At 43.8% G+C, this 12499-nt stretch overlaps 1 protein-coding gene across 1 annotated transcript in view; it reads left to right on the top strand.

Annotated features, from left to right (window-relative positions):
• Window positions 1-731: 731 nt before the first annotated feature.
• The window catches only part of LOC308335900 (SLIT-ROBO Rho GTPase-activating protein 3-like), a gene marked incomplete at its 3' end in the record, with an annotated part of 94650 nt that continues 82882 nt past the window's right edge, over window positions 732-12499 (top strand). The window contains exon 1 of the mRNA XM_080793122.1: window positions 732-1432. Within this exon, the coding sequence (XP_080649248.1) occupies window positions 1360-1432 (73 nt within the window). The 5' untranslated portion in view covers window positions 732-1359. The remainder of the gene's footprint in view (window positions 1433-12499) is intronic.

The raw sequence follows: 12499 nt of genomic DNA, 5'->3' as shown, positions 1-12499 counted from the left end.
AAGGTACTATGTTTACCCAGGGTAACTGGACTAAGGAAAGGAAAGGTACTATGTTTACCCAGGGTAACTGGACTAAGGAAAGGAAAGGTACTATGTTTACCCAGGGTAACTGGACTAAGGAAAGGAAAGGTACCATGTTTACCCAGGGTTTAGTACCTTTCCTTTCCTTAGTCAAGTTACCCTGGGTAAACAAACTAAACATTACAAACTAAAACCTTACTGTAGGCCTACGTTTAAATGTTTGAATGTTATGCAGGCCCTTTACTTCTATTTTTATATTGTGGTATTTGAAGGCATAGAATGTAACTTTGTCCTGTGTTTGCATTTAACATCACAAAACAAATAATATATATAATTATATACCCCGCCGTTACGGACAGTGTGGTGCATGGTGTTTATAAGCTGCACTAACACACTGCCCTATATATAATGCTGTGTTTTGATGTTTTCATTGTTTAGTTTTGGTACTATTAAAGCCCCAAAACATCTCTCTCTGTCCACCCAAAACAAACACCAATGTTACAGCCTATTTATTTATCACAATGAAAATGTATTTATCGTTTTCAGCAAAGTTACACACATGATGCCTTTAATTCACATTCTTATACTAGAGAGAGAGAGAGAGAGAGAGAGAGGGGGAGGAGCTCTGTCGCTCTCTCTCTGCACCATTGAACTTGCAGAGAGAGAGAGAGCCAGTATGGTGGAAAACAACACAACGCGAGCACCGCGCCGCAGCAGCAGCCGCCGCAGCTGAACAGAACAGACAGCCGTTTAGCTTTGCCTTCCGATCCGGTTCCGATCCAATCCAGAGGCATTCCGCCACAATGTTCCGCGGCGGAGGATCGCTCACAACAACAACAACAGCAGGCTCCCACAGCCACAGCAGGGCGGCGGGATCGGATCCAATGCACACTTTTTCGGTGCGTGAATAACACTGAACACAACACAGTGAGTGAACACACAGCAGCAGCAGCAGCAGCAGCTAGCCTTCTGAAAGCTGCCAGGCTTCAGCTACTGATCATCGGTCGGAGCCCAGGATAACCTCCAGACAGGCAGCTGTGGTGGTGGTGGTATTGGAATAACCCGACAGACAGACAGCAGCCTAGCTGGGACCTGCATGGGTCCATGCATGCAATCTCTCTCTCACTGACTGACTGATTGAAGTTCTTCTGGCACGCACTGACGCACGGCACGCACGCACAGCGCGCACGTCGATCTATCGATCCTCCTGCATCAATACGTATCTCTTCTGTTGGTGACTGGTGAGGAGAGAGAGAGAGAGAGGCGGTGGTGTTGTGTGTGGGATCAGTCGCTCGGTCCAGTAGGCTACTGTCCAGCCCTGTCCAGCAGAACAACAACATGTCATCATCATCTCAGACGAAGATCAAGAAGGACAAAGAGATTATCGCCGAATATGAGACTCAAGTTAAAGGTTGGTGTCATGGTGTGTGTGTGTGTGTGTGTGGTCCGGGTACCACCAGTGGTCCTGAGGACCGGGTTCCAGGTGGTCCGCAATTTGCATGCAGCTAAATGATGGCGAGACTATAACCAAATGGACCCTTGTTGTTATTATAGATCTTTAACTCTGGAGAGCGTATAACATGAAACCAAACGGACCCGTAAGGGTTCAATTATTGTTAAACATCTGCGTTAATACTTCTACACAATTAGAGAATGTAGAATAATTGTTTGCCTGTTAATATCTCTCCGAATAGTAGGCTACCAACATCAATGTGGAATTGTGGACAAAATCCTATCCAACGACAACTAGATCTTTAGTTTGAGTCTGAGAGGCTAAATGTCATCAAATGGTGGTTCCCTGTGGCTCCAATGCAGCATAAATGAATAATGGACCTTGACGTGGATTAAATAAAGCGGTGCTGTTTATATGTCTAGGAGGCTCTACTGTAGTACAGTAGCGTCATCACATTGCAGTGTGTGTGTGTGTGTGTGTGTGTCAGTGTGTCAGTCAGGGCTCGTCTCGTCTGTCTCTACTACTATCATTGCGTAACTTTCTGTCATCGCAAGGCGTGTGCGGGTTTCGGTGGGATTTAGACATTTAGCAACGTTTGTTCTGTAGTAGCCAGCAGCATAGATAACTACTAGATACTTCAACGTTTGTTCTGTAGTAGCCAGCAGCATAGATAACTACTAGATACTTCAACGTTTGTTCTGTAGTAGCCAGCAGCATAGATCAATACTAGATACTTCAACGTTTGTTCTGTAGTAGCCAGCAGCATAGATAACTGATTCTTCAACGTTTGTTCTGTAGTAGCCAGCAGCATAGATCAATACTAGATACTTCAATGTTTGTCCTTATTGCGGAAATTTAATTTGTGCCTTTTTTTAGTCATCAGGATACAAAATATATCACACCCGGGTGAAGTGAGGGGCGCTCTTATCACACAGGGCAGGGGGGCCAGGGGCCCTGTCCAAGGGCCAGCAACACATGGACCCTGCTGGGCAGGGGCCCTGCAGTCCAGAGCCCCGGGGTGTAGAGGCCTTTTTGTGGCGTTTCTGGACAACCGTAGGTCCGCCCGACTCGACACCGGGCCCTGCACTACCCTGTGGTGACGTGGAACACGTGTGTCGAATTTGAAGTCGGTGGGGTGAACGGTTCCCAGGTTACGTGGATTACAGACAGACAGACAGACAGACAGACAGACAGACAGACAGACAGACAGACAGACAGACAGAGACTTGGATTGCATTTATAGATAGAAGGTAATGGACCTTGATATGAAAAAGGTTGAAAACCGCCGGTCTAAGAGGGAGAAGTTGAGGTTAAAAATGGGCGACCTGTAGGAGTGTAACGATACATAGTAACAGCGATACGATACATGGTTGATGCTACGATATATGGACCATATTGGTTCATTATGGAGATCCGATACGATACGATTTTAAATACATTGACATTATTTTAAACTATACAGTGGGTGCTGTACTTAGTTTAGACAGTTTTTGGTTTAGACTAGTCATTGGTTAGACCAGTCATTATAGTCCTACAACTACAACCTATCTCAAACCCTCACCCTAAACCTAACCTCCCACGGGGCAGCACACCTAAACCTAACCGTAACCCATGTCTAACCAATGACTATAGTCTAAACTATAAGTATGCACCCCCTATACAGTAAGTAATTAATCCCCTTTTTTCTTTTGTCTTCTAAAAATTGCAAAAATACCACGCACACAAATATAGAATTGATACAATCGATTATTTGCATAGCAAAACGATTCGATACCCATTATTTGCTTTGCAAAGCGATACGATACAATAATCAATGTTGCTGTTTTTCATTTCGATATATACTTCATTCATTCATTCATTCATTTTTCGATGCAGTTACTAATATCTTTAACCGGGGTGCATACTTATAGTGTAGACTAGTCATTGGTTAAGACATGGGTTAAGGTTAGGTATAGGTGTGCTGCCCCGTGGGAGGTTAGGTTTAGGGTGAGGGTTTAGGGTTTAGCATTTGATACAGACTTATAGCATGTTATGTAGACAGCATAAGTGCATTGTATGTGCTATTGTCATAGCACGTCATAGTACATATGTATAGCATAGTAGTATAGATGTATAGCTTATATGTATAGTTTCATTATAGATATTCCACTGTTACTTTCTTAGCTTACGCATGTTTCATGATAAATGTTTTTATGTGATGTATACCCATGCTTTTTTGTTCTTGCTTAATGTAAGTCGCTCTGGATTAAGAGCGTCTGCTAAATGCCTAAATTGTAAATTGTAGGGTGCATACTTATAGTTTAGACTAGTCATTGGTTAAGACATGGGTTAAGGTTAGGTATAGGTGTGCTGCCCCGTGGGAGGTTAGGTTTAGGGGGGTGCATACTTAGTTTAGACTAGTCATTGGTTAGACATGGGTTAGGGTTAGGTTTAGGTGTGCTGCCCCGTGGGAGGTTAGGTTTAGGGCGAGGGTTTGAGATAGGTTATAGTTGTAGGACTAATGACTGGTCTAACCAATGACTAGTCTAAACCAAGTACCGTTTAAACTAAGTACTGCACCCCGTTAAGGCCCTAGCGACGTTGCTCTTGAGCTGGAACTGTAGGATTCCAGGACAGAAGAGACAGCGTGTGATTCCTAGATGCTAAATGTTCACACAGTGGAGACTCAGAGGAGAAGGTCACAGTCTGAGCAGAGCCATACATACATACATAATGCATGTGGTCACTAGTATGAATTATGAAACCATGAAAGCATTTCTCTGTCTGTCTGTCTGTCTGAAACCCTTTGCATTGCGCCTCAATTTCCCAGAAACCCTTTGCATTGCGGGAGGCGGCCTTTTTTTCCGACAGCATTCTAGCCGACGGGGCAACGGTCCGATCCGCAGCGGGGGGACATTTGCTGCGATGCGAAAAAGCGATGGTCCGACATGCGCTGCTCCCGTGCTTGCGGTTATAGGGTTAGGTTAGGATTGAGGTTTCGGATCAATATGCTGTCGGAAAAAAAAGACGCCTCTATAGAGCGTCGCAGTCCCACCCCCTTTTCAGAACGACTATAGTGGCCCAGGAAATGAATCCCAATGCATTTTTCCCATAGGCCAAATTCCAATACCCAAAATCTCAGCCACTCGCTCACTCCCACTCGGTCACTACAGCATGGCAAAGTATGGTGAAATTGGTGACCTGCCGGGATATGTTACCATCTTGTGGACTTCACACAACCTACATGGAGGTCTTTAAATATGTGGCCTGAATACCGCTATAGGTTGAACTCTGCTAATGAACCAACTGCAACGATGTTCATTCGGACACTGACATTATGTGACGTCTGCAAGATTTTCACATTATTTCAGCAGGTCACCAATTTCACCGTAACACCTCCATGCTGGAGTGAGCGAGTGTGAGTGAGCGAGTGGCCGAGATTTGGGGTATTGGAATTTGGCTATAGGCTTTTCTTAAAAGCATTGGGATTCATTTCCTGGGCCACTCGTCGTTCTCAAAGGGGGTGGGACTGCGACGCTCTATTTCCCAGAAGCCCTTTGCATTGCGCCTCATTTTCCCAGAAGCCCTGAGAAGCCGGTGTCTCTTTCGGTCACGTGATCTAAAACGTGTGCCGTATCCTGTATACTGTACTGTCCGACGGAAACCATGTAACAAAATATAGATTCTGAAATATTGTATATTTTCAATATTATCTGTTCTTTGGTAAATGCCGTGCACTTGGCTGTACAATCTAGTATTTCTGATTTATTGATGTTATAAATCCAGAGCAAACTCTTAACTCTTAAGTCTAGTCCAAAGCCATGGGACTAAATCACATGCATTATAGAGACTACAGAACCCAGAGGGATGGTGGGTACACTCACTGTATATCAAGCTATTCTCAACACATTATGTTATGCTTTAGCTATTGAAAAACAGCAGATCTACAAGCTCATAGCGCACCACCGAGTGGCGCGCTACGAGCTTGTAGGTCTGCTATTTTTGAAAAATCGAAGAACGACTGACATAGAAACATAGCTTTTTCAGAAAACTGTCAAGATGTAAGAAGACATTTATAGAATCTGATCTCGGGTCAGAATGGGTTTTAAGGATCCCACTCCCCAGTTTGATATGCATATTATTAGACCACAGAGCCTGCATTTAAAAAGTAAAGTTCATGAATGCAGGCATTCGCGTTGTTGCCATTCATGTCTTCCAGAGCAGAAACAGGCATGTCGTTATGAGGGCCCTCCGTCAATGTTCAATCTCATCTTTTGTGTAAATGGCTCTTCTGCGCTTATTTATTATTATTATGGCACACCTTCTTGTCTAACTCAACTCTGGGTTTGTGCCTCGGAACTAGCAGATCTACAAGCTCTCAACGCGTCATGCTGCGACGCGTTGAGAGCTTGTAGATCTGCTATTTTCGAGGCACAAACCCGGCCCTCACTCCTTTAGAGCCACTGGAGATGTGTTGTGGTGTATATGTCATACATTTGTAAACAAATTATTTCATCGTAAAATGCTGCCTTTCAAATTCAGAAAAGGGCAATTCTCCTGAATGCTGCCTTCGGGTATGGCATGGCATGGAAAAGGGGGCAGTTGTCTGGAGAGGGCAGTTGTTTTACAGACGGGTAAAAGGGCAGCCGCTGAAGCCCCCTTTGATGTCTGTCTGTGTGTGTGCTGTGCACGCGCCTGGAGTAGACCCTGTAGGTCGAAGGTCTCCTTTAGCAGCGTTACTATGAAGGTCTCCTTTAGCAGCGTTACTATGAAGGTCTCCTTTAGCAGCGTTGCTATGAAGGTCTCCTTTAGCAGCGTTACTATGAAGGTCTCCTTTAGCAGCGTTGCTATGAAGGTCTCCTTTAGCAGCGTTGCTATGAAGGTCTCCTTTAGCAGTGTTACTATGAAGGTCTCCTTTAGCAGCGTTACTATGAAGGTCTCCTTTAGCAGCGTTGCTATGAAGGTCTCCTTTAGCAGCGTTACTATGAAGGTCTCCTTTAGCAGCGTTGCTATGAAGGTCTCCTTTAGCAGCGTTACTATGAAGGTCTCCTTTAGCAGCGTTACTATGAAGGTCTCCTTTAGCAGTGTTACTATGAAGGTCTCCTTTAGCAGCGTTGCTATGAAGGTCTCCTTTAGCAGTGTTACTATGAAGGTCTCCTTTAGCAGCGTTACTATGAAGGTCTCCTTTAGCAGCGTTACTATGAAGGTCTCCTTTAGCAGTGTTACTATGAAGGTCTCCTTTAGCAGCGTTACTATGAAGGTCTCCTTTAGCAGCGTTGCTATGAAGGTCTCCTTTAGCAGCGTTACTATGAAGGTCTCCTTTAGCAGCGTTGCTATGAAGGTCTCCTTTAGCAGCGTTACTATGAAGGTCTCCTTTAGCAGCGTTACTATGAAGGTCTCCTTTAGCAGTGTTACTATGAAGGTCTCCTTTAGCAGCGTTGCTATGAAGGTCTCCTTTAGCAGTGTTACTATGAAGGTCTCCTTTAGCAGCGTTACTATGAAGGTCTCCTTTAGCAGCGTTACTATGAAGGTCTCCTTTAGCAGCGTTACTATGAAGGTCTCCTTTAGCAGCGTTACTATGAAGGTCTCCTTTAGCAGTGTTACTATGCGTTGGAGATGGGCGAAGGTCTCCTTTAGCAGTGTTACTATGCGTTGGAGATGGGCGAAGGTCTCCTTTAGCAGTGTTACTATGAAGGTCTCCTTTAGCAGTGTTACTATGAAGGTCTCCTTTAGCAGCGTTACTATGTGTTGGAGATGGGCGAAGGTCTCCTTTAGCAGTGTTACTATGAAGGTCTCCTTTAGCAGTGTTACTAAACTTACTATGCCGCAGCATGTGAGTTGTGAATGGAATGGTGAACAGGAGCAGCATTCTGCAGAATCTGCACCCAGAGATAGGTGTGGCATGCTCATGAGTCACCCCCCCTCCCTCCCCCCCCGGACTAATATCACTGCATAGATATTGCTATTTAGTTTTTGTTGCACTGGTAGTTGGTTTCCAAGCTACTTTTTTGTTAAAGGTATATTCAGTGATTTCACTTAATTCAAAAATCACTTATTTTTTGTTTGTTTTGTTGTGATAACCCTCCCTATACTATAGAGTGTGCTGACCATATAAGGAGTTCCTCCCTGTCCCCAGTTAGTTAACCCCTAGCTAGGTGGCCCAGCCTTCATCCAATCAGGATAGAGAGGGGGCGGGCCTTGGTGTGTGTACTGTAGTATGTGTGCATGTTCACATCTTGTCACTTGGGTGGTACCAAATCACTGAATGCTCCTTTAAACCTTTAATGTAGAGATGTCCTCTCCTCTGTCTGTGAGGCTGGCCTGATAGCATGTTGTATATGATTAATGTAGAGATGTCCTCTCCTCTGTCTGTGAGGCTGGCCTGATAGCATGTTGTATATGATTCATCTAGAGATGTCCTCTCCTCTGTCTGTGAGGCTGGCCTGATAGCATGTTGTATATGATTCATCTAGAGATGTCCTCTCCTCTGTCTGTGAGGCTGGCCTGATAGCATGTTGTATATGATTAATCTAGAGATGTCCTCTCCTCTGTCTGTGAGGCTGGCCTGATAGCATGTTGTATATGATTCATCTAGAGATGTCCTCTCCTCTGTCTGTGAGGCTGGCCTGATAGCATGTTGTATATGATTAATGTAGAGATGTCCTCTCCTCTGTCTGTGAGGCTGGCCTGATAGCATGTTGTATATGATTAATCTAGAGATGTCCTCTCCTCTGTCTGTGAGGCTGGCCTGATAGCATGTTGTATATGATTAATGTAGAGATGTCCTCTCCTCTGTCTGTGAGGCTGGCCTGATAGCATGTTGTATATGATTCATCTAGAGATGTCCTCTCCTCTGTCTGTGAGGCTGGCCTGATAGCATGTTGTATATGATTAATCTAGAGATGTCCTCTCCTCTGTCTGTGAGGCTGGCCTGATAGCATGTTGTATATGATTCATCTAGAGATGTCCTCTCCTCTGTCTGTGAGGCTGGCCTGATAGCATGTTGTATATGATTAATCTAGAGATGTCCTCTCCTCTGTCTGTGAGGCTGGCCTGATAGCATGTTGTATATGATTAATGTAGAGATGTCCTCTCCTCTGTCTGTGAGGCTGGCCTGATAGCATGTTGTATATGATTCATCTAGAGATGTCCTCTCCTCTGTCTGTGAGGCTGGCCTGATAGCATGTTGTATATGATTCATCTAGAGATGTCCTCTCCTCTGTCTGTGAGGCTGGCCTGATGGCATGTTGTATATGATTAATGTAGAGATGTCCTCTCCTCTGTCTGTGAGGCTGGCCTGATAGCATGTTGTATATGATTCATCTAGAGATGTCCTCTCCTCTGATGCGTCGTGTGAGGCCGATAGCATGTTGTATAATGATTAATTCATAGAGAGCGTATGGATATTCACACGTGTGAACATGGGACCTGTCATGTTGTGACACCAGTGTTGTTTTTGTCGACTGAAACTAAGACTAAAAATGTTCGTCGACTACCTTTTTTTCCACCGAGGAAGACTAAATGTATTGACAATATTAAGTCAGTTGTCAATAGATAAAAACTAGACTAAAATGTTAGGAAGGGACTAGTGGACGAGAGATCCAGTATGAGTCATTTTACACGTGGTTGCATGCTGAAAATGGCAGATCTACAAGCTCACAACGCGTCGCACTGCGACTGTGATGAATTACTTAATGTAAAATCAGTCATTACGACGGCATCGAGGCCCCGCCAAAATACATTTAAAATACGTCAGTCGACTAAATCAACTATAGATGTATAGTCGACTGAAAATCTCACGACATTTAGTCCACTAAAACTATAGACACATTCCAGGTGACTAAAACTAAATGAGAACTATATTCAAAAGACTTTAATAAAGTCTAAATTTGCTGCCAAAAACAACACGGTGTGAAACACGCCACTACATGTTGCACTGCAGGCGCCGCGGTGGTAACTCCAAATGACATTATGCGTTCTTTGTGTCATATCGTGGTTTGTGGTTCGTTGTCAAAAAGCCAACTGTTGTCCCTCTAGAATAAAGCATTCATGGGCTAACCTGCTTAACCCATTCTGACCTGAGATCAGATTCTATAAATGTCTTCTTACATCCTGACAGTTTTCTATGTCAGTCGTTCTTCGATTTTTTCTAAAATATCAGACCTACGAGCTTGTAGATCTGCTATTTTTCAATAGCTATAAAGCATAACATAGTGCTAACCCCAAAAGGTGTTCCTGCCCAAAATGGGTTATTAAAGCACTTATTAAACCCCCCATAGGCTAATGCTTTGTTGGCCTCTGGCGGGCGGGGTCCCCCAGGGGTCTGTACTCGGCCCCCTTCTTTATTCTTCCATTTACAGAGTAAGTCCAAATGTCTAAAATGCTAAAAACCAGCCGATATAAAGAGCTCATTGTAGATCAGTAACCATTCTTCTCTCCCAGATGGCACTGACTGAAGGTGACTATTTAAGTAACCTTTATAATGCCTAAAATAGAAAGAAAAGGACCAGCATTACTTGCACCAACGACAACCAATGACAGACATACCATTCAAAAACTGGTCAAACATTGATCAAATACAGTAGTCAAATAATATAAATAGACTATGTACAAGCTCACAACGCCTCACAGTGCGAGGCATTGTGATCTTGTAGCTCGGCTATTTTCACAAGTCAAACTAAATTGAATGTCTCAACTCTTACATTGAATTCAAATTTGCTTGTCAGTGTCCTGTTCGAATAGGATTATTTTGGGGGGGGGGCCCCCAGTTCAAAACAATATTATTTTGGGGTTCCCCAGTTCACATAGGATTCTTTTGGGGGGTCAATCATGGTGGCCCAAAAAGGTTGAGAAGCACTGTTGCAGATCAGCTATAGCCTATTATGTCAGGATTCAGAAGATATTTGTAGAATCGATGGTAGGTCTAAATGGGTTAATTGAACACGTTTATGCCATACCACAATATATCAATATCCACCATGATATGGATATATTGATCCGAATCCGATCATTTAAGTATATTAACATTTCTTTTAACATAATGCTTAGTTAAAACACCAAAGGGGTTCGCGCCCTGAATGGGTTAAAGCAATGTTTTTTTTTGAGTAGTCCATGATAAAGAATGGGCAGGTTACAGTAGGCTAGTCTCTACTGTATGTATACTACTGTAATGGACAGGTTACAGTAGGCTAGTCTCTACTGTAGGTACTACTGTAATGGGCAGGTTACAGTAGGCTAGTCTCTACTGTATGTATACTACTGTAATGGGCAGGTTACAGTAGGCTAGTCTCTACTGTATGTATACTACTGTAATGGGCAGGTTACAGTAGGATAGTCTCTACTGTAGGTACTACTGTAATGGGCAGGTTACAGTAGGCTAGTCTACTGTATGTATACTACTGTAATGGGCAGGTTACAGTAGGCTAGTCTCTACTGTAGGTACTACTGTAATGGGCAGGTTACAGTAGGCTAGTCTCTACTGTAGGTACTACTGTAATGGGCAGGTTACAGTAGGCTAGTCTCTACTGTAGGTACTACTGTAATGGGCAGGTTACAGTAGGCTAGTCTCTACTGTAGGTACTACTGTAATGGGCAGGTTACAGTAGGCTAGTCTCTACTGTAGGTACTACTGTAATGGGCAGGTTACAGTAGGCTAGTCTACTGTAGGTACTACTGTAATGGGCAGATTACAGTAGGCTAGTCTCTACTGTATGTATACTACTGTAATGGACAGGTTACAGTAGGCTAGTCTCTACTGTAGGTACTACTGTAATGGACATGTTACAGTATGCTAGTCTCTACTGTAACCAGGTTACAGTAGGCTAGTCTCTACTGTAGGTACTACTGTAATGGACATGTTACAGTATGCTAGTCTCTACTGTAACCAGGTTACAGTAGGCTAGTCTCTACTGTAGGTACTACTGTAATGGGCAGGTTACAGTAGGCTAGTCTCTACTGTAGGTACTACTGTAATGGACAGGTTACAGTAGGCTAGTCTCTACTGTAGGTACTACTGTAATGGGCAGGTTACAGTAGGCTAGTCTCTACTGTAACCAGGTTACAGTAGGCTAGTCTCTACTGTAGGTACTACTGTAATGGGCAGGTTATAGTAAGCTAGTCTCTACTGTAGGTACTACTGTAATGGCCAGGTTACAGTAGGCTAGTCTCTACCGTAACCAGGTTACAGTAGGCTAGTCTCTAGTACTGTACAGCTCAGGGCCGCGTTTAAGAGCCACTAGGACGGAAGGAATTGGATGCGAGCCAACTGGGGTCTTTACATTCTGCTCCAGTTAGCATTAGCATCAACCGACACTATCGTCATGGAATCCCTTCACTCAGAGCTGGCGTTTACGTCTAAGAGGGTTAACTCGAGACGGGCCCGTCACGACAAATACCATCGCCTGATCACCACCGTTTGAGATAATCCCAATTTGTTTGTCACATGACCATCCATCCATCTATACATCCATCCATCCGTATGAATTAACTCATTCTGACCTGAGATCAGATTCTATAAATGTTCTTCTACATCCTGACAGTTTTCTGCAAAAAGCTGTTTCTATGTCGGTCGTTCTTCGATTTTTCAAAAAATAGCAGAGCTACAAGCTCGTAGCGCTCCACTCGGTGGCGCGCTACGAGCTTGTAGATCTGCTATTTTTAAATGGCTAAAGCATAACGTAATGCTGACACCAAAAGGGGGTTCCTGCCTAAAATAGGTTAAAATGTGACCCACCGTCAATGTGGGCCTGTCATTGGAGTATTATTTTTTTGTTTTTTTGTGTCATGTGAAAGCAGGGAATCACAGTTTCAAATCGATATATTGGTTGTTTGACCCACCAGTTTTTGGAGATATGGCTTATAGAGTAATAATGTCTGGCAGAGAAACTGCGAGTTTGAGAAAACAGGCTTGAAATTAAGGTTCACTTCTGTGGCCGGAAAAGGAACTACTGTCCCCGGTCACATATGTAAAAGTATGTGAATGCGTGTGTGAAGAGAGCGAGCATATAGCAGACAGCGAGCATCCAGGTAGCCAGCGAGCCATCCCTC

Source organism: Protomyctophum bolini, assembly GCF_963924005.1.
Source record: "Protomyctophum bolini genome assembly, chromosome: 20".
NCBI classification, from domain to species: Eukaryota; Metazoa; Chordata; class Actinopteri; order Myctophiformes; family Myctophidae; genus Protomyctophum; species Protomyctophum bolini.
Note: the sequence above shows the minus strand (reverse complement) of the source record. Positions and strands in the feature narration are given on the sequence as shown.